This window comes from Salvelinus alpinus, chromosome 19 (genome assembly GCF_045679555.1).
Source record: "Salvelinus alpinus chromosome 19, SLU_Salpinus.1, whole genome shotgun sequence".
In the NCBI taxonomy this organism is placed as follows: Eukaryota; Metazoa; Chordata; class Actinopteri; order Salmoniformes; family Salmonidae; genus Salvelinus; species Salvelinus alpinus.
In genome coordinates this window covers 24,082,504-24,105,868 of record NC_092104.1, presented here as the reverse complement: position 1 = coordinate 24,105,868, position 23,365 = coordinate 24,082,504, and the positions used below count along the sequence as shown (strand labels likewise).

The 23,365-nt window shown below is 41.6% G+C and overlaps 1 protein-coding gene across 4 annotated transcripts in view; it reads right to left on the bottom strand.

The window, feature by feature from the left end:
• Nucleotides 1-4,237: 4,237 nt before the first annotated feature.
• Nucleotides 4,238-23,365, bottom strand: part of erlin2 (ER lipid raft associated 2) — a 34,494-nt gene continuing 15,366 nt past the window's right edge. For all 4 annotated transcript variants that reach the window (XM_071352643.1, XM_071352644.1, XM_071352646.1 and 1 more), the window contains 7 exons: nt 21,714-21,839; nt 19,360-19,433; nt 16,834-16,892; nt 13,113-13,204; nt 12,835-12,924; nt 5,832-5,911; nt 4,238-5,467 (listed from right to left, as the gene is read on the bottom strand). In XM_071352643.1, coding sequence (XP_071208744.1) covers nt 5,294-5,467; nt 5,832-5,911; nt 12,835-12,924; nt 13,113-13,204; nt 16,834-16,892; nt 19,360-19,433; nt 21,714-21,839 — 695 coding nt within the window. In that variant the 3' untranslated portion in view covers nt 4,238-5,293. The remainder of the gene's footprint in view (nt 5,468-5,831; nt 5,912-12,834; nt 12,925-13,112; nt 13,205-16,833; nt 16,893-19,359; nt 19,434-21,713; nt 21,840-23,365) is intronic.

Below are 23,365 nucleotides of genomic sequence, written 5' to 3'. Positions count from 1 at the left end.
ACCAGTCAAAAGTTTGGACACACCTACTCATTCAAGGGTTTTTCTTTACTTTTAGTATTTTCTAGATTGTAGAATAATAGTGAAGACAACAAAACCATGCAACAACACATATGGAATGATGTAGTAAAAGTGTTAAACAAATCAAAATATAGTTTATATTTGAGATTCTTCAAAGTAGCCACCCTTTGCCTGGATGACAGCTTTGCACACGCTTGGCATTCTCTCAACCAGCTTCATGAGGTGGCACTTCTGGCATTTCAATTAACAGGTGTGCATTGTTAAAAGTTAATTTGTGGAATATCTTTCCTTCTTAATGCGTTTCAGACAAACAGTTATGTTGTGACAAGGTAGTTGTGGTAAACAGAAGATAGTCCTATTTGGTAAAAGACCAAGTCCATGTTATGGCAAGAACAGCTCAAATAAGTAAAGAGAAACAACAGTCCATCATTACTTTAAGACATGAAGGTCAGTCAATCTGGAAAATGTAAAGAACTTTGATAGTTTCTTAGGAGGCCATTCCTTCTCTTGCTAGAACAAAATAAACATTTTCTAGCTTTGACAAACCGGATGTATTAGTTAAACATATCAATTGCACAGTTATGACTAAGTAGGCTATGTATCAAATCCAGAAAAAACGTTGCCACGAATCTGTCACAAGCAGACATGTACACATTTTCTGTGAAATAGGGGTAGACTAGACTAGTCTGTTCCCAATGTGTTTCATTCAAACCAATGCTACTTCTTCACTTGGAAATTATTTTGTTCTGTCAGTCCTCTCTAAACTAAAATGAAACTATGAACTGTATCATGCTTGAAATCCCCTCTACAAGACTATCTGAAGCAGGAATACTGGCACTCTGGTCCTGCCCACACAACAGAGTCACAGACTTCTGATTGCACACACTTCATACCTGACTGGGAATCTACACTCTTAGAAAAAATGGTGCTATTACCCTAGGGTTCTTCGGTTTGTCCCCATAGGGGAACCCCTTTTGATGCTACGTAGAAGGTCTTACCTTGAACCCTTTACTTAGTAGAATCCTCTATGAACAGTTCTAGAACCCTTTTTCCTAGAACCCTCTATGAACGATTCTACTAAGAACCCTTTTATCTTTGAAGGGTTCTTCCTAGAACCTTCTATGAATGTGGTATCTATGAATGTTTCCATCAGCCTTATTAGCCTTCACAATTAAACTATTTATGACAATATTGTTTTACTCAACACAAAGAAAAATTACACTCAACTCTGGTTATTAACACCAACACTGGGGTTATTTTACACCACTGAGTGTTAATTTAACTCCTGAATGAACACGGGAAATGTTACACTGAAATATCAACACGAGGTAAAACTGGCCAATTTGCTATCTACCATACAATATACTGCTGTTTCATGCATACTCCCTTCTATTCTTCTACTCTCTGCTCAAAAAAATCTCTGAAAATACTAATTTGAAAGACAGAATTGATGGCACAGATATCAACTATGTCAGTACTGTATATGTAAAATTATTAAGGGAATACCAGATACATGCACAAATATTCCCATATAGGTAGTTTACAACATTCTCACATTTTAAACTGGTCAGATTACTCAAACTCCTGATGTTAAAGTTTAAACACAGAGGTAAACACTAATGCTCAGGCACTATTTAAAAGAAAGAAAAAAGTTACAAAATAAAGCTTTTTCAGATTCAGAAGTGTTCTATAGAACCCTTCTTGCCAACCAAATAATTATTCTTGCCTTCCAAAGAATAATCAAAGAACCCTTTCTGCCAAAAAACGGTTGTTAGGATGTTAAAGGTTCTAGGTAGAACCCTTTGCCTTACAATGAACCGTTGTCTCCCAAAAAGTTTCTTCAGATGAAAACTGTTATTGGTAGAACACTATCCCTCCACAAAGAACCCTTTTAGTAAAAAACGATTCTAAGAGTGTAGGGTGTTTCTCACAGGAGATACAGTTGAAGTCGGAAGTTTACATACACCTTAGCCAAATACATTTAAACTCAGTTTTTCACAATTCCTGATATTTAATCCTCGTAAAAATTCCCTGTCTTAGGTCAGTTAGGATCACCACTTTATTTTAAGAATGTGAAATGTCAGAATAATAGTAGAGAGAATTATTTGTTTCAGCTTTTATTTCTTTCATCACATTCCCAGTGGGTCAGAAGTTTACATACACTCAATTAGTATTTGATAGCATTGCCTTTAAATTGTTTAACTTGGGTCAAACGTGTCAGGTAGCTTTCCACAAGCTTCCCACAATAAGTTGGGTGAATTTTGGCCCATTCCTTCTGACAGAGCTGGTGTAACTGAGTCAGGTTTGTGTAACTTAAGCCATTTTGCCACAACTTTGGAAGTATGCTTGGGGTCATTGTCCATTTGGAAGACCCATTTGCGACCAAGCTTTAACTTCCTGACTGATGTCTTGAGATGTTGCCTCAATATATCCACATAATTTTCGTTCCTTATGATGCCATCTATTTTGTGAAGTGCACCAGTCCCCCATGCAGCAAAGCACCCCCACAACATGATGCTGCCACCCCCGTGCTTCACGGTTGGGATGGTGTTCTTCGGCTTGCAAGCATCCCCCTTTTTCCTCCAAACATAACGATGGTCATTATGGCCAAACAGTTCTATTTTTGTTTCATCAGACCAGTGGACAAAAAAAAAAGTACAATCTTTGTCCCCATGTGCAGTTGCAAACCATAGTCTGGCTTTTTTATGGCGGTTTTGGAGCAGTGGCTTCTTCCTTGCTGAGCGGCCTTTCAGGTTATGTCGATATAGGACTCATTTTACTGTGGATATAGATACTTTTGTACCAGTCTCCTCCAGCATCTTCACAAGGTCCTTTGCTGTTGTTCTGGGATTGATTTGCACTTTTCGCACCAAAGTACATTCATCTCTAGGAGACAGAATGTGTCTCCTTCCTGAGCGGTATGATGGCTGCGTGGTCCAATTGTGTTTATACTTGCTTACTATTGTTTGTACAGATGAACGTGGTGGTACCTTCAGGCGTTTGGAAATTACTCCCCAAGGATGAACCAGACTTGTGGAGATCTACAATTTTTTTTCTGGGGTCTTGGCTTATTTCTCTTGAATTTCCCATGATGTCAAGCAAAGAGGCACTGAGTTTGAAGGTAGGCCTTGAAATACATCCACAGGTACACTTCCTTTTGACTCAAATTATGTCAATTAGCCTACCAGAAGCTTCTAAAGCCATGATTTAATTTTCTGGAATTTTCCAAGCTGTTTAAAGGCACAGTCAACATCATGTATGTAAAATTCTGACCCACTGGAATTGTGACACAGTGAATTATAAGTGAAATAATCTGTAAACAATTGTTGGAAAAATTACTTGTATCATGCACAAAGTAGATGTCCTAACCGACTTGCCAAAACTATAGTTTGTTAACAAGAAATTTGTGGAGGGGTTGAAAAAGGAGTTTTAATGACTCCAACCTAAGTGTATGTAAACTTCAGACTTCAACTGTAATAGGTGATTGTTTCTTTGACTGTAGTACTTAGGAGATAAAACTAGGCTTAGCTATTGGACATAGACTTGTACCATAAAGATGACAGTGAAGTCATGGCACTTTAGTGTTACATATTATAAACAATAGGCTAATGCTGTTTGATGCAAAATCATTTCTTAACAGATAAAGCCATCATCAAAATTAAGGATTTAGGGCTCTATTCAATCTATATCGCAGAAATTAAGCGTTACAGCGTGATTGAAATTTAAAGGCATGTTCCCGCATTAGTGGAGACTGCATTCACACTAAACGCTGCATTTCGGCTCAATCTGAAATTACCTTCACATTACTATCGCGCAACAGATTGAATAGAGCCCTTACATTTTGAACGTTACACAACAAATTGAGTCAAACATCTCTAAAATAAGAGTTCAATTTAACAGAGGATGCTATCTGTTTATTTTCTGCAGGCCACGTCTTCCAAGTGTAAATTGGAGTTGTCTCTATGTCATCAAATTGGGTAACTTCTCATCTTCAGAACTTCAGAAACAGTCCGTAACGTTGTGCAATAGTCTGAATGGCTGTGAATCTATCATCACAATTTACACAACATAAGCACATCTGAACTAGCCTTTCAATAGGCAGTGTAGTGGTATGTAGCCGAATCCAATCAAGACTCAACATGTTTGTCTTTGCCCTTTCACATCTGTCAAGGAAAAATGTAAGAAAAAGTCAATGAAAACACCCACAGAAACGTCACTCTACAAAGGAAAACTAATTTTATTGTATAAATGACAAAATTATGGATTGCTCATTCACAATTTAATATCAGTGAGAGTGCAAAAACAGTTCCCTTCAAGTCATAATCAGTCAAGTCAACCTGAGCGAGTCTAAAACAGTTTATACAGGTAGTCACTCGCACAGCTAACGCAGAGCAAACCAGTTACATTAAGAGAACAGTTTTATAGATACACAGTACACGAATCAAATGCCTCACAAACAAGTTTAGTTAAGCACTGGTGAAAAACATACAAATGATTAACCCCAAATGAACTCTGTCTCCAATACTGAGGGCACCAGTGAGTGAAATGCAGAATTACAAAAGCTGCTGCTGTATCTTTCATTACAACCCCATTGAGATCATTATACCATTGAATCCATTACCAAATCCTTCCAATAAAGTAATTCGCTTTTGTTTGTTTTTCTGTGAAGAAATCACACCGTGACAACTCTATACAAGAGATAATGTACACGAGAGAAAAAAATGCACAATTATGTGTTTAGTCAAGATCGGTTACATCTGTTGTTGTGATAAGACCCTGGCAAGATAGTAAAGATAGTAAGACAATTCTTATGGGAGAGAGGTTTGTATGAAGAAACAAGGTAATCACACACTTGCATAAGTTCAGTTAATGTTTAAATGTCCCTGGTCCAAGAGGAAATTAACAAAACACAAAAACAAAAAGTGATAATTCAGCCAACAGAAACAAACCACATTACACTGTTACATTCAATATCTCTTTGTTTCGCCTACGGTCTTCTCAAGATAGTCTGTTGTAGAGCTAGTAAAGCCTCCTGGTCCAGGGCTGCATCCCAAATGGCACCCTATTCCCTATATAGTGCACCACTTTTGACAAGAGCCCTATGGGTAGTAGTGCACAATAGTAGTCAAAAGTAGTAGTACACTATATAGGGAATAAGGTGCTATTTGGGATTCATAAACAAAAACAAAACCCAAGGCTCCTCTACCACCCCATCTTGTGCCTGGCCTGGGCCCAGCTCCACAGCTCCAGCCCTAGAATGGGTCTCCCCTCTCCATCAGTCCAGGTCCAGGATCTGTTCAGCTAGGACGTCCATGGCAGCTGAGGCCTTAGAAGCGCCTGGCCCAGAGTCAACAAACATCTGGGGGATCTCACTGCCAAAGTAGATCTTACTGTTAGCTGCTATGGCCTGGAACTTCATCAGCTGCAGGTACTCTGGCGTCAGCTTCAACTGGGAGGCAGAGAGAGATAGGAAAAGGAAAGAGATGAGGAGAAAGAGAGAGGAAGAGGGGGTGGAGTGAGAGAAAGAGGGGAGAGACGGGGCAGTGATGGATGCCTGGCTGTAGTGTGATGTTAGATTGTAGCCTGAGGGGCAGTGTGTTCTCTCTCACTGTTCCAGCTGCTCCCAATTCACTCCCTTTTACATTCCCTTGGCTCTAACCCTTGGATATTTGTAGATCTACATGGAGGAAGCAATATAGTGGGAGCAAAGAGCTCTTTAACTGCCCTGATTATGCAGACCCTTCAGATCTGCAAACATGGAAGGGTTAGGGCCAAGGGGAACCGTCTGTCTCCTCTCAGTATGCTCCTCTCACCTTATTGGCCTCAGCGGCTCTTTGTGCTGTGTAGAACTCTGCATCGGCCCTGGCTCTCATCTTGGCCAGGAAAGCTCTGTCTGCAACCCAGGGGTTAGAGGTCAGAGACAAAGAGGAGTGGGTCAGAGAGGAGGCATCAGCAGGGCTATAAAGTGTAGAAAACTATTTTTTTATTTTTTATTTCACCTTTATTTAACCAGGTAGGCTAGTTGAGAACAAGTTCTCACTTACAACTGCGACCTGGTCAAGATAAAGCATTGCAGTGTGAACAGACAACACAGAGTTGCACATGGAGTAAACAATAAACAAGTCAACACAGTAGGAAAAAACCCAAAATGAGTCTATATACATTGTGTGCAAAAGGCATGAGGTAGGCAATAAATAGGCCATAGGAGCGAATAATTACAATTTAGCAGATTAACACTGGAGTGATAAATCATCAGATGATCATGAGCAAGTAGAGATACTGGTGTGCAAAAGAGCAGAAAAGTAAACAAATAAAAAGGGGATGAAGTAGGTAAATTGGGTGGGCTGTTTACAGATGGACTATGTACAGCTGCAGCGATCGGTTAGCTGCTCAGATAGCAGATGTTTAAAGTTGGTGAGGGAAATAAAAGTCTCCAACTTCAGCGATTTTTGCAATTCGTTCCAGTCACAGGCAGCAGAGAACTGGAATGAAAGTGTAGAAAAGAAGAATCCCTTGGGCTTTGGGAAATGCCAACACTAGTTAAAATGGAAACTATGTCTGAGGAGACAGGATGAAGCAGGAATATGTCTCAATCAGGGGTTCTTAAACTTTTTCAGCTCGAGACCCAAATGAGCAATTGACCGTCCTCCCAGGACCCAAATTGTCCTCATTCCAAGATGGCGTAGCAGTCAGACGTCTTTGTCAATCGTCTTGTCCCATGTACAGTGGGGAGAACAAGTATTTGATAACCTGCAAAATCGGCAGTGTTTCCTACTTACAAAGCATGTAGAGGTCTGTAATTTTTTATCATAGGTACACTTCAACTGTGAGAGACGGAATCTAAAACAAAAATCCAGAAAATCACATTGTATGATTTTTAAGTAATTCATTTGCATTTTATTGCATGACATAAGTATTTGATACATCAGAAAAGCAGAACTTAATATTTGGTACAGAAACCTTTGTTTGCAATTACAGAGATCATACGTTTCCTGTAGTTCTTGACCAGGTTTGCACACACTGCAGCAGGGATTTTGGCCCACTCCTCCATACACTGTATATATCTTTTTCTTCGCATATCTTTTTTATATTTTTCTAAACCTCAACTTCAAAATACTCTCCTGCAACCCACCTCACCCAATGTGGTGTGGATCTGTTTTTTCTAAAGTATTTTTTATTTACCTTGGAACCGGAATCCCCCAACAGAAACTAGCCAACTCACTAACTACTAGCTGCTAGCGGTCATCAGCTAACCTTTAGCTCGGAAAACTCTTGCCAGTTTGTACAACGCGACTCAAACCAGAGCATACCGAACCAATTTTCTCTCCATATCTCCGGATTCCTACCGCAAGTTCTGAACCTTTTCACCTGAATCAGCTAGCTAGCTGCAATCCGAGTGACAACTCCTGGCTAACGTCTGTCCCGAAGCAAGCACCAATTAGCCTGGAGCTAGCCCATGCTAGGCCAATTCTCCCGGCTAGCTGAAGAGGCCCATCAGCCACTCCTGGGCTACAATATCCGAACCCCTTCCACTGCCGGTAAGGGGCACGGAACCCTGCCGATCCTTCACGACTGGACTACCAACGTAACCTGCTCGAGGAAGTACTCAACTGCCCCTACGTCACCTGATTGCCCATCTGCTAGCCACGGCCCGCTAGCTGCTAACCGCGGCATATTGGACTGTTAGCTGAATAGATCCATCGGCCAATTTCTTGGGCCACTATACCTATTTTGCCAATTGGACTTGGACCCCTCTGCTACTCGGAACCCTATCACGACTAGTCTATCGACGTCACAGCACGAGGAGGCTAAAACAGACTCCCCTCTAAGGCCCTTCTGCTAGCTTGCTAGCCCCGGCCTGCTAGCTGTCTGAATCGCCGTGTCTCCAGCCAGCCCAACCACTCACTGGACCCCTATGATCACTCGGCTACGCTTGCCTCTCCCTCATATCAATATGCCTTGTCCATTACTGTCCTGGTTAGTGATTACTGTCTTATTTCACTGTAGAGCCTCTAGCCCTGCTCAATATGCCTTAACCAACCATTTAGTTACACCACCCACATATGCGTTGACATCACCTGGTTTCAATGATGTTTCTAGAGACAATATCTCTCTCATCATTACTCAATGCCTAGGTTTACCTCCAATGTACTCACATCCTACCATACATTTGTCTGTACATTATGCCTTGAATCTATTCTATCGCACCCAGAAACCTGCTCCTTTGACTCTCTGTTCCGAACGTACTAGACGGCCATTAGCCTTATCCTTACCCTTATCCTACTCTGGTGATGTAGAGGCTAATCCAGGCCCTGCAGTGCCTAGCTCCACTCCTACTCCCAAGGTGCCCTCATTTGTTGACTTCTGTAACCGTAAAAGTTGTGGTTTCATGCATGTTAACATTAGAAGCCTCCTCTCTAAGTTTGTTTTATTCACTGCTTTAGCACACTCTGCCAACCCGGATGTCCTAGCCGTGTCTGAATCCTGGCTTAGGAAGTCCACCAAAAACCCAGAAATTACCATCCTTAACTATAATATTTTCCGACAAGATAGAACTAACAAAGGGGGCGGTGTTGCAATCTACTGCAGAGATAGTAAAACAGAACTCTGCAGGCTATTGGGATCTGTGCCCAAACAATTTGAGCTTCTACTTTTAAAAATCCACCATTCCAGAAACAAGTCTCTCACCGTTGCTACTTGCTATAGACCACCCTCTGCCCCCAGCTGTGCCCTGGACACAATATGTGAATTGATTGCCCCCCATCTATCTTACGAGCTCGTGCTGCTAGGTAACCTAAACTGGGACATGCTTAAAAATTCTTTGGGATAGGTGGGACGGTAGCGTCCAACATCCGGTGAAATGGCAGAGCGCCAAATTCAAATTAAATTACTATAAATATTGAGCTTTCATGAAATCACAAGTGCAATACATAAAAAAAAGCTTAACTTGTTGTGAATCCAGCCACAGTGTCAGATTTCAAAAAGGCTTTACGGTGAAAGCAAACCATGCGATTATCTGAGGACAGCATCCAGCACACAAATGCATAACAAATCATTTTCAACCAGGGAGTTGAGACACGAAAGTCAGAAATAGCGATATAATATATGCCTTACCTTTGAAGATCTTCTTCTGTTGGCACTCAAAAAGGTCTCAGTTACATTACAAATGGTCCTTTTGTTCGATAAATTTCTTCTTTATATCCATAAAAACTCAGTTTAGCTGGCGCGCTTCAGTCAATAATCCACTTGGTTTCCATCGGTCAAAATGCATACAAAATGAATCCCAAACGTTACCAATAAACTTATCCAAACAAGTCAATCAACGTTTATAATAAAGCCTTAGGTACCCTAATACACAATAAACAATCAAATTTAAGACGGAGAATCGTTATTGTCTTTACCGGAGATAAACAAAAAGAACGCGCTCTCTCGGCCATGCGCATGGAAACACTACAGCCAAAATGGGAGCCCTTAGAAAAACTACTTCTCCCTCATTTTTCCAAAAACCAGCCTGAAACTCTTTCTAAAGACTGTTGACATCTAGCGGAAGCCCTAGGAACTGCAATCGGGCACGATTTCGCCATATTATAAAAGTGCCAGCCATTGAAATCAGTGGTAGGATGAAAAACATTTTTTGTGGGGATGGTTGTCCTCGGGGTTTCGCCTGCCATTTCAGTTATGTTATACTGACAGACATTATTTTAACAGTTCTAAAAACTTTAGAGTGTTTTCTATCCAAATCTACCAATTATATGCATATCCTAGCTTCTGGGCCTGAGTAGCAGGCAGTTTACTTTGGGCACGCTTTTCATCCGGACGTCAAAATACCGCCCCCTATCCCAAAGAAGTTAACACCCGACCATCCTACAATCTAAGCTCGATGCACTCAATCCCACACAAATTATCAATGAACCCACCAGGTACAACCCCAAATCCTGAAAGACGGGCACCCTCATAGATATCATCCTAACCAATTTGCACTCCAAAGACACCTCTGCTGTTTTCAACCAAGATCTCAGCGATCACTGCCTCATTTCCTGCATCCGTAATGGGTCTGTGGTCAAACGACCACCCCTCATCACTGTCAAACGCTCCCTAAAACACTTCAGTGAGCAGGCCTTTCTAATCGACCTGGCCCGGGTATCCTGGAAGGATATTGACCTCATCCCGTCAATAGAGGATGCCTGGTTATTCTTCAAAAGTGCCTTCCTCACCATCTTAAATAAGCATGCCCCATTCAAAAAATGTTGAACCAGGAACAGATATAGCCCTTGGTTCTCTCCAGACCTGACTGCCCTTGACCAGCACAAAAACATCCTGTGGCGTTCTGCATTAGCATCGAATTGCCAACGTGATATGCAACTTTTCAGGGAAGTTAGGAACCAATATACACAGGCAGTTAGGAAAGCTACGGCTAGCTTTTTCAAGCAGAAATGTGCATCCTGTAGCACAAACTCAAAAAAGCTCTGGGACATTGTAGAGTCCATGGAGAATAAGAGCACCTCCTCCCAGCTGCCCACTGCACTGAGGCTAGGAAACACTGTCACCACCGATAAATCCACTATAATTGAGAATTTCAATAAGCATTTTTCTACGGCTGGCCATGCTTTCCACCTGGCTACCCCTACCCCGATCAAAAGCTCTGCACCCCCCACAGCAACTCGTCCAAGCCTCCCCCATTTCTCCTTCACCCAAATCCAGATAGCTGATGTTCTGAAAGAGCTTAAAAATCTGGACCCCTACAAATCAGCCGGGCTAGACAATCTGGACCCTCTCTTTCTAAAATGATCTGTCGAAATTGTTGCAACCCCTATTACTAGACACTCTAGACCCAAACTGCTACAGCCCTATATCTATCCTACCCTGCCTTTCTAAGGTCTTCGAAAGCCAAGTTAACAAACAGATTACCGACCACTTCGAATCCCACCGTACCTTCTCCGCTATGCAATCTGGTTTCAGAGCTGGTCATGGGTGCACCTCAGCCACGCTCAAGGTCCTAAACGATATCATAACCGCCATTGATAAGACACAATACTGTGCAGCTGTATTCATCGACCTGGCCAAGGCTTTCGACTCTGTCAATCACCACATTCTTATCGGCAGACTCAACAGCCTTGGTTTCTCAAATGACTGCCTCTCCTGGTTCACCAACTACTTCTCAGATAGAGTTCAGTGTGTCAAATCGGAGGGGCTGTTGTCCGGACCTCTGGCAGTCTCTATGGGGGTGCCACAGGGTTAAATTCCCGGGCTGACTCTTCTCTGTATACATCAATGTCGTCGCTCTTGCTGCTGGTGATTCTCTGATCCACCTCTACGCAGACGACACCATTCTGTATACCTCTGGCCCTTCTTTGGACACTGTGTTAACTAACCTCCAGGCGAGCTTCAATGCCATACAACTCTCCTTCCGTGGCCTCCAACTGCTCTTAAATGCAAGTAAAACTAAATGCATGCTCTTCAACTGATCGCTGCCCGCACATCCAGAATCACTACTCTGGACGGTTCTGACTTAGAAAATGTGGACAACTACAAAGACCTAGGTGTCTGGTTAGACTGTAAACTCTCTTTCCAGACTCACATTAAGCATCTCCAATCCAAAATTAAATCTAGATTGGCTTCCTATTTCGCAACAAAGGATCCTTCACTCATGCTGCCAAACATACCCTCGTAAAACTGACCATCCTACCGATCCTCGACTTTGGCGAAGTCATTAACAAAATAGAATCTAACACTCTACTCAACAAATTGGATACAGTCTATCACAGTGCCATCCGTTTTGTCACTAAAGCCCCATATACTACCCACCACTGCGACCTGTACGCTCTCGTTGGCTGGCCCTTGCTTCATACTCGTCGCCAAACCCACTGGCTCTAGGTCATCTCAGGTTGTCTCTGCTAGGTAAAGCCCCGCCTTATCTCAGCTCACTGGTCACCATAGCAGCACCCACCCGTAGCACGCATTCCAGCAGGTATATCTCACTGGTCACCCCCAAAGCCAATTCTTCCTTTGGCCGCCTTTCCTTCCAGTTCTCTGCTGCCAATGACTGGAACAAACTGCAAAAATCACTGAAGCTGGAGACTCATATCTCCCTCACTAGCTTTAAGCACCAGCTGTCAGAGCAGCTCACAGATCCCTGCACCTGTACATAGGCCATCTGTAAATAGCCCATCCAACTACCTCATCCCCATACTGCATTTATTTATTTATCTTGCTCCTTTGCACCCCAGTATCTCTACATGCATATTCATCTTCTGCACATCTACCATTCCAGTGTTTAATTGCTATATTGTAATTACTTCGCCACCATGGCCTATTTATTACCTTATCTCACCTATCCTACCTCATTTGCACAGACTGTATATAGACTTTTTCTACTGTATTATTGACTGTATGTTTGTTTATTCCATGTGTCGAACTGCTTTGCTTTATCTTGGACATGTCGCAGTTGTAAATGAGAATTTGTTCTCAATTAGCCTACCTGGTTAAATAAAGGTGAAATTAAACAAAAAAATAGTGAAATTATAGATGTATTCTCCTAACTCACGACCCACCTTTTACATGCCCATGTCCCACTTTGGGTCCCGACCCATAGTATAAGAAACCCTGTTTAAATGTATTTCATCTAAGCTCTGAGCTTCCACACTCAGTCAGTCAGTCCTCAGGGAACTGCTTTTTCTACCATCATGACTCATAGAGCCAGAGCCAAGGACAAAAATGTAGCGCATCCTAAAACCCCCGTTGTACAAGCATGCTATTTCACTGGCCATTGGCCTAATGATAAATATACAGTTATTATAATTTGCCAGATATACACACCTTCAATTTCAGAGATAGTTTTCTCGGTTTCTTTCTCCATGACTTTCTGGCTAAACTTGATTTCCGCCACTTGAGCCACCTTCTCTGCCTCTGTAGAGCAGCACATGGAGACAGGAAATTAACCTTATATTCTGTGATTTTAGCGAGAGAACTGTCTGAACCCCTCTTAAAAATTCTCATTTGTTTATAAAATGTCAGTGTATTATTGTAAATGTCAGTTTAATATTTTGTCAGTGTAAATATAAGGTTATAGTGCGTTAGTGTCACCCATGACTCACCAATCACAGCCCTCTTTCGCTCTGTCTCCGCCTCCTTCTCCACCACCTTCTGAGTCTGAGCAGAAATCAGCAGCTTTGTCTTCTCAGCCTCCCTAAACCCACACACAAACACAGATTACAGCGCGTGCCAACATCTGGTTAACATCTTTCTCCAGTCCCACAACATGCAGTGGTTCTATAATTTCCTAGAATATCCTAGGGAATGATGAGTGTGGTGAGTGTGGAGTGTGGTGAGTGTTGTGCAACAACATGTTAACTCAACACCATGAATAAACAGCATCAACAGTCCATCACTAAAGTCTTCCAGATGTAAGTGGAGAGCAGACAGAGCCATGAACCAGCAGACAGATCCACTTACTTTGGGTCTGCATCCCTATTCCCTATGTAGTGCACTGGTCAGAAGTAGTGCACTATTTAGGGAATATGGTGCAATTTGTGACACAGCCTAGGTCCGGGAGAACATATATGGGTGATTCTACAGAAGTGGTGTAAATTGCTGTCTCACCCCCCCAAAAAACTATAAAAGGCATATGTTCTAATCCAAGGCAATAACAAACATATTGTTAAATTAATATAGTACAAAGGTATTGTTCATACATCTATTTCACTTGAAAGGTGGCTGTCCCAAACCATGACTACTAAACTTTAGCAATGAATGATTTGTATGTTCTTAACACTATTATTTCAATAGAAAATATTGAGTTCTATTATTACACTGAAAGATACTGATCTAATTGGTAGTTTAAAACATATTTCTCTGAAAAATGCTGCCCCACTTTTGATATCACTACCAAAACACACACTAAAAGAGTGTAGAATGTGCCTTGAGCTACCACCCTACAAATACATTACATGACCAAAAGTATGTGGACACCTGCTCCTCGAACATCTCATTCCAAAATCATGGGCATTAACATGGAGTTGGTCCCACTTTGCTGCTATAACAGCCTCCAGTCTTCTGTTAAGGCTTTCTACTAGATGTTTGAACATTGCTACAGGGACTTGCTTCCATTCAGCCACAAGAGCATTAGTGAGGTTGGGCACTAATGTTGGGCGATAAGGCCTGACTCTCAGTCGGCGTTCCAATTCATCCCAAAGGTGTTCGATGGGGTTGAGATCAGGGCTCTGTGCAGGCCAGTCAAGTTCTTCCACACCGATCTCGACAAACAATTTCTGTATGAATCTCGCTTTGTGCACGGGGGCATTGTCATACTGAAACAGGAAAGGGGCTTCCCCAAACTGTTGCCACAAAGTTGGAAGCACAGAATTGTCTAGAGGACCACCATGTGGGTAGTGGACAAGTGCCCACTGCAGGAAAAACTGTAGGGTATTGACATGCATAGCCAGCAAAGTTCCTCCAGCTCTTCAAGAGCCCAAACATTAACGTCTATTTGTCCAAAACATAGATGTCTATAATGTGCTATACTGTACTGTGCTCTACCGCACCCTATTCTAATGTACCCTACTGTACTTTACTCTACTTGAGTTTCTTACAATTGAAGGGACCACTTGAGACCCCAACATTCTGTCTTTATTAACTTGTCATTGTCAACTCACTGGGTCTGGATCTTGGGACCCATGTCCTGGTATAAATATTGGTCTTGGGTCCTGGATATTATCTTAGTCTGGTTTACAAACCATAGGCAACCCAATTTGAAGACAATGCTCTCTGGTCATTGGCTGATCACTCCCAACCAATGTTCCCTCAAATTTTTGGCAAATTTCAGGTCTGCTGAGCGCAAACTTGAACATTGTGAAAATTCTGTGCAACTTCCAGCATTTACTGTGAACACTGAGGCTGTACCCACTTTAAGTTGATTTTAACAGTGGCCAAGTAGGTAACGGTGGCTATTTGATCATAATATAGGCCTACCAGAGTGGCCTACCATCAAAAACAATGGAGAAAAATGCATCCCATAACATTTTAACAGCTCAAGATTCATAAAGGCACTCGCACATCTGAGCTACCTTTTTTGCAGGTACATGATAACAGTTGGATAAGGTGATAAAAACGAGAAGGAACCTGCACACTGCTCTTGATAGTATCACTGATCTTTAATAAGCTTTACGTATCGCCCTCAAGGCCTTCGTCATTCAGCCTACAGTAGCAGCCAATGTGTGGTGTTAAATGACTACATTCCATGAGACTTTTGGGAAAAAAACATGCAGGGCTTGACATTAACCTGTTTATCCACTTGTCCTTCAGGGCTCATATTTCTTCTGAGTGGCAGTCCGAGGGGAGCTGCACACAGCTTAGAGGGAACATTGCTTCAACCCATAGGAATCCCCACCCAGTTGACTAATTTTAAATGGTGGAAGCTCTCAATGATAATGTCTATACCAAAATGAGTTATTTCCATCTAGAATCCTTTATTTATCTCTATGATTGACACGACACCGAAACGCCTGTTATTTTGCCAAAATAAAGATCGGTAAAGTGATAATTTAAACATCTATCAACAAGTTTTAGATTCATACAATCAACATTGAACATTTTCCAGAGAACAATAGTTTATATTTTTCTAAATTCAATTTAAAGGTTTTGAAAACCAGGTAAAAAAATGTATGTTTAAAAATTTGGTATGCAAATACAATTTAAGGTTTTGAATTCAGGTAAATATTTAAATATGCAATACAAACAGTGTGTGAGTAGTATATACAGTCACCGGACAGTTTATTTAGGTACACAACCCCGGTCATGAAAATGGATCACTCCAATAGACAGTGAGTCACGTGGCCATGGCTTGCTATATAAAGCAGGCAGACAGGCATCGATGCATTCAGTTACTGTTCGATTTAACGTTACAATGGGCAAAACGAGTGACCTAAGCGACTGAGCGTGGTATGATTGTTGGTGCCAGGCACGCCGGAGCCAGTATCTAAGAAACGGCCGCCCTACTGGGCTTTTCATGCACTAGTGTATAGAGGTTACCGAGAACGGTGCGACAAACAAAAAATAACTAGTCTGCGTCAGTCCTCTGGTGGCGCAAACAGCTCGTTGATGAGAGAGGTCGAAGGAGAATGGCAAGAATCGCGCAAGCTAACAGGCGGGCCACAAACACACAAATAAAGGCACAGTACAACAGTGGTGTACAGAACGGCATCTCTGAACACATAACTCGTCGATCTTTGTCACGGATCGGCTATTGCAGCAGACGACCACACAGGGTTCCACTCTTATCAAGAAGAAGTCTCCAGTGGGCACGCAATCACCTACACTGGACAATTGAGGAGTGGAAAAACATTGCCAGGTCCGACGAATTCCGTTTCCTGTTGCATCATGCAGATGGCCGTCCATGGCCCCATCCTGCATGATGTCAACTGTACAGGCTGATGGCAGTGGTGTACCGCCATAAAATCTGAAGCAACTGTGTGATGCCATCGCGTCAGCATGTACCAACACCCCTGTGGAACGTTTCAAACTTGTAGAATCCATGCCCCGAAACATTCACGCCGTTCTGGAGGCAGGGGGGGGGGTCCGATCCGGTACTAGATGGGTGTACATAATAAACTGTCCGCTGAGTGTATGTCTACCAGACATATGTTGGAAGACATGTGTGCTGAAAGATTTGTATCATATTTCTCCCAAAATGACTTTCTTTCCAACCCCCAATTTATACCGCTTCTGTAGAACGACCCATATAAAGAACACACAGCAGGGGGTTGGGGGTTCAGGGAATATGGAAAGTTTCAGTGTTCTACAGCCAAATTTTCTACTCACATCATCTCATAGTTCCTGCGAATGCTCTCAGGGATGTTGGGCTTCGTGACCCGGACCGCCTGTGGTAACGATTGCCAAACCACAAGTATGAAAAAGAGGGGAGACTTGAGATTATATCGAACATTCTTTTACTGTGGTCCTGTAAGTTAATACATGGTAATAAGATTAATTATCATTACCAGAGGATCATCTAGGCTAAGTTCCAATTGGCACTCTATTGCCATTGTAGTGCACTACCTTTGACCCCTTAAGGTTCTAGTCAAGGGAATACATAGGGTGCCATTTGGGAGACAGCCTTGTAAAAACAAACACAATCCTCACAAAGTGAACTGTACTGTAGTATTATTAGTTCCTGGTAGAACCTACATTTGTTATTGTAGTTCTTCTAGAGGATTTATGGAAAGAAACAGCTGAGTGTTTTTTTACCCAGTGGGACATTAACCCTTATTTTAACTTTTTTGCTTGAGACCCAAATGAGCAACAAAAACAAACATCTCAGCTCTACAGGAATAGAGAAAAGACTGAAACCATCTCAGCTCTAACAAGAATAGAGAGAAAAGACTGAAACCAAATGCTTTACAGGAATGAGCAGAGTTGGGGAAGGAAATGATTATTTCTCTCCGCGTCTGCCAGAATCTCACTCTCCTTTTTGTCTGCCTGAATGTTCCCACGGTTCTCCAGTCCAGAAATTGCAACTATGGATGTGACAAATTTAACATTTTTCTTAACGTTTAAATTAGTCTTTGACAACAAAAAATTCCCAAAATGAAAATGAGACAGTCAGGGAGAATTGAAAATTCCCAAAACAATGAATTTAGAAGAATATATTTTGTTATTGTGTTTGAGCAGATTAGCCATTGCAAAATGCATAGAATTGCAGGAAACTTTCTCTAAAACAGTGTCATGACATGGCCCTTTCTGGGTATAGATCGTGGCTTCCCCCTCTCTCCTACACCCAGGTTCTGTTATCTCAGATCGTAAATTCCTGGCGGATACTCTCTCCCCCTGGCCATTCAGTATGGAGAGAGAGAGTTTCACAATAGAACTTCTACTACATCACAGAACTGAACAATATCCATATTTTGGATATTGTTTAAATGGTCGGTGGAGAAGCCAGCTACGACACTGTCCGTTTTGTTTCATGTTTGTGACCTCATGAAAAACAATATAGCCACATTACCCTAACTCTGTTAATACAGGTTCCTCAGTTAAGAGATTTGCATCTAATTCTTGTATAAAATTATTGAGTAAAGATGAAACTATTTGTGAAATGATGTGATGTTAAACCTTTAATGTGAGAGAATTGTATTCCCTTTAATGTTTAACTAAGTCATTGGCCCGCCCCCGTGAGCACAGACATGATCTGGCATCATGGAACAGCCCTTTCCTATTGTTACGAATAAAACCCCCTCCAGAGGAAATCATATTCAGACCACGCATACCTCGGTGCAAGCTGAGGTGGCACAGGTTTGAGTACCAAGACTAAGCAAACCCACAGCGTAATCTGTGATTGCGAATAGTTATTGAATTCCTAACCATACCACGTGGAGCATTGTCTACACGGCTGGAAATGGTTAATCTGAGACTATCGATCCCTACAGAATAAGAGCAAATCTTAGATACCATTTGTTAGTAACATATCTGTTTGTTTATGCATTTCTGTGATTATTTAGTTAGTTAGTAAATAAATGATTATGCCAATTGGTGTATGAATGATTCATAGTAAAGGCTGGGTTCGTTCAGATAACCAACAATTTACGACGTTTGGACTGATGTGAAGTAAAGAATAATTAATTAATAGAAGACTAATTGATCAGATACTAAAATATCTGAAGAACATTATGTCTTGAACACAACGCGGTATGTTTGGGGTAAATCCAACATCACTGAGTACCACTCTTCATATTTTCAACTATGGTGGTGGCTGCATCATGCTATGGGTTTGCTTGTCATCGGCAAGGACTAGGGTGTTTTTTTTAGGATAAAAAGAAACGGAATAGAGCTAAGCACAGGTAAAATCCTAGAGGAAAACCTGGTTCAGTCTGCTTTCCAACAGCCACTGGGAGACAAATTCACCTTTCAGCTGGACAATAACCTAAATTACTAGGCCAAATATACACGAGTTGCTTACCAAGACCATGTTGAATGTTCTTGAGTGGCCTAGTTACTGTTTTGACTTAAAATCAGCTTGAGAATTTATGGCAGGACTTGAAAATGGCTGTCTAGCAATGATCAGCAACTAACTTAACAGAGCTTGAAGAATTTATATTTGACAAATGTTAGAATTTTTGATAGAGTGTTGTGTAGATTGTTGACAAAAAATGACTATTAAATATATTATAAGCACACCTTGTAACAACAAAATGTGGAAAAAGTCAAGGTGGTGAATACTTTCTGAAGGTACAGTAAATATATTTAAATAAACATTGATTAATTAATTAACAATATTTATACTGGTATGCAAGGATTCCCTAAGACTAGTTTCTCCCGCCTCCCATGTCTCTCCCTCCCAGTCAGTTCCAGTACCTGTATGATGAGTCCAGGAGCCATGCTGGTCAGATCCTCTTGTAAGGTCAGCTTTAGGTTCTCATCTATCTGGTCTGAGGACACACACACACACACATACACACAACAGGGTTAGAGGATATACCATGGAGACAGAGGTTGCCATTTGTGATACCCACTATAGCATGTGTAGGTCGTAAGCCCATAATAGAGCTAACTAGCTAGCTACTACTGTTAGCTAGCCAGATGGCCAGGAAGAATTGTTACCTAGCTACCCATGAAGAATTGACAGCTGCCTTGGATAACATTGGTTTTAGATCATTTTTGACTGTTATACTATCTAGTTAGCGACATTATTCAGATTCACAAATCTAGCTGATAATTACAGTGAGGGAAAAAAGTATTTGATCCCCTGCTGATTTTGTACGTTTGCCCACTGACAAAGAAATGATCAGTCTATAATTTTAATGGTAGGTTTATTTGAACAGTGAGAGACAGAATATCAACAAAAAAATCCAGAAAAACGCATGTCAAAAATGTTATGAATTGATTTGCATTTTAATGAGGGAAATAAGTATTTGACCCCTCTGCAAAACATGACTTAGTACTTGGTGGCAAAACCCTTGTTGGCAATCACAGAGGTCAGACGTTTCTTGTAGTTGGCCACCAGGTTTGCACACATCTCAGGAGGGATTTTGTCCCACTCCTCTTTGCAGATCTTCTTCAAGTCATTAAGGTTTCGAGGCTGACGTTTGGCAACTCGAACCTTCAGCTCCCTCCACAGATTTTCTATGGGATTAAGGTCTGGAGACTGGCTAGGCCACTCCAGGACCTTAATGTGCTTCTTCTTGAGCCACTCCTTTGTTGCCTTGGCCGTGTGTTTTGGGTCATTGTCATGCTGGAATACCTATCCACGACCCATTTTCAATACCCTGGCTGAGGGAAGGAGGTTTTCACCCAAGATTTGACGGTACATGGCTCCGTCCATCGTCCCTTTGATGCGGTGAAGTTGTCCTGTCCCTTTAGCAGAAAAACACCCCCAAAGCATAATGTTTCCACCTCCATGTTTGACGGTGGGGATGGTTTCTTGGGGTCATAGGCAGCATTCCTCCTCCTCCAAACACGGCAAGTTGGGTTGATGCCAAAGAACTCCATTTTGGTCTCATCTGACCACAACACGTTCACCCAGTTGTCCTCTGAATCATTCAGATGTTCATTGGCAAACTTCAGACGGGCATGTATATGTGCTTTCTTGAGCAGGGGGACCTTGCGGGCGCTGCAGGATTTCAGTCCTTCACGGCATAGTGTGTTACCAATTGTTTTCTTGATGACTATGGTCCCAGCTGCCTTGAGATCATTGACAAGATCCTCCTGTGTAGTTCTGGGCTGATTCCTCACCGTTCTCATGATCATTGCAACTCCACGAGGTGAGATCTTGCATGGAGCCCCAGGCTGAGGGAGATTGACAGTTCTTTTGTGTTTCTTCCATTTGCGAATAATCATAGAAACTCTGGTCACCTTCTCACCAAGCTGCTTGGCGATGGTCTTGTAGCCAATTCCAGCCTTGTGTAGGTCTACAATCTTGTCCCTGACATCCTTGGAGAGCTCTTTGGTCTTGGCCATGGTGGAGAGTTTGGAATCTGATTGATTGATTGCTTCTGTGGACAGGTATCTTTTATACAGGTAAGAAACTGAGATTAGGAGCACTCCCTTTAAGAGTGTGCTCCTAATCTCCGTTCGTTACCTGTATGAAAGACACCTGGGAGCCAGAAATCTTTTTTGATTGAGAAGGGGTCAAATACTTATTTCCCTCATTAAAATGCAAATCAATTTATAAAATTTTTGACATGCATTTTTCTGGATATTTTTGTTGTTATTCTGTCTCTCACTGTTCAAATAAACCTACCATTAAAATTATAGACTGATAATTTCTTTGTCAGTGGGCAAACGTACAAAATCAGCAGGGGATCAAATACTTTTTTCCCTCACTGTATGAAGTAAAACGTTTGCTTTGTGTATATCTTGTTTTTTCACCATTGCCATTGTCCTGGCTAGAAGAAGGAAGGTTCAGTGAATGGGTAAGTCAATAGGGCTAACTGGCTAGCTAGCGACCCACAAAGAATTGTTAGCTAGCTACCCACAAAGAATTTACATCTACCTTGGATAAAATTAGGGAGATGCAGCGTGAGGTAATACAGTAGGGGGAGTGTGAGTGCTTCTCAAATTAAATGTTTTATGCGTTCTCCACAATCTCGTCCTCACAAGTACGTACTCAATAGAATGACCTCGGAGAATGCACTTGGAGCATGGTAGTATGCATATTGAGAAACACCCTTTAAACGAATATTCTAGAACTGCCTATTGTTTACACTTACCGAACAAGCCGATGTAGACCTCCTGAAGAGAATGGACGCTGCAGAACTGGTTGAGCTCATGGTGAACCTTATTGAATATTAAGGCCTTGTCGTAATCCGCTGTGAAGTTCTTCACTATATCATACACTGTAGGAGAGAACAAAGAGTTGCTGTGAAGTTCCTCATTATATCATACACTGCAGAGAGGAGAAAGATATACACTGCAGAGAGGAGAAAGATATTATACATTGCAGAGAGGAGAGAAAGAAGTGTGGCTACATTAAGTAAGTAAAAGTGGCTACAGTGAATAACCCACTGGGTACACAGTGGTTGAATAAACGCTGTTTCAACATAATTTGTCAACATTTTGTGACGTGGAATCAACGTGGAAAATACATTGGTTTCGAAAAAAAGTAATCAACCAGTACCCCTTTCTTCTCCTTTCAACCAGTGTTGCAAACATTGTGGGGAGTCACTGACCCGCAATGGCACGGGCCAACCACCGAGAACCCTAATCTCAAAGTTCCTCTTCTTCCAAGATGCCATCAGCATAAGGAGGGCTTAGTACAAAGAAAGATATCCACAAGATCAACGCATCAGCATCTACCCGGACTACAGCAGAGATGTCCAGAACCAGCAACAGAAATTCTGCCTGAAAACTGCCTGCTACTCAGGCCCAGAAGATAGGATATGCATATAATTAGTAGATTTGTAAAGAAAACTCTAAGTTCCAAACTGTTAAAATAATGTTCTGTGAGTATAACAGAACTGATATGGCAGGCGAAAACCCGAGGAAAATCCAACCAGGAAGTACTAATCCAACCAGGAAGTACTATTATTTAAAGGCTGTTTTTCCATTGAAAGCCTATCCACCATACAAAGACTTAGGACCCAGTTCACGGTCTCTATGGCTTCCTCTACATGTAGCCAGTCTTTAGGCATTGTTTCAGGCTTTTACTCTGAAAAATGAGGAAGATACAGCACTTTCAATCAGTGGCCAGTGGAAATTTCCATTCATCAGTCATGCGCCTGATCGGGAACGCGCCTTTCTTGTTTCTCCTTTCCTATTGACGAAGCTTTTGTCCAGTTGAAATATTATTGATTATTTATGACAAAAACAACCAGAGAATTGATTTTAAACATCGTTTGGCATGTTTCTACTAACTTTTATTGTACTTTTTAAAACTTTTGTCCTGGACTTATTAGTGCACGCGCCTTAAGCATTTGGATTACTGGACAAAACGAACGAACAATAAGGAGGAATTTGGTCATAAAGAGGGACATTATAGAACAAACAACATTTATTGTCTAACATGGAGACCTGGGAGTGCCACCAGATGAAGATCAAAGGTAAGTGATTAATGCTATTTCTGACTTTTGTGACACTCTCCTTGGCTGGAAAATGGCTGTATGGGTTTCCGTGGCTAGGTGCAGGCCTAACATAATCGCAAAGTGTGCTTTCTCCGTAAAGCCTTTCTGAAATCTGACACAGCAGTTGCATTAAGGAGAAGTTTATCTTTATTCGTATGTTTAACACTTGTATCGCTTATCAATGTTTATGATGAGTATTTCTGTAAATTAATGTGGCTCTCTGCACTTTCACCGGATGTTTTGGAAGTGAAACATTAGAACATAACGCGCCAATGTAAACTGCGATTTTTGGATATAATATG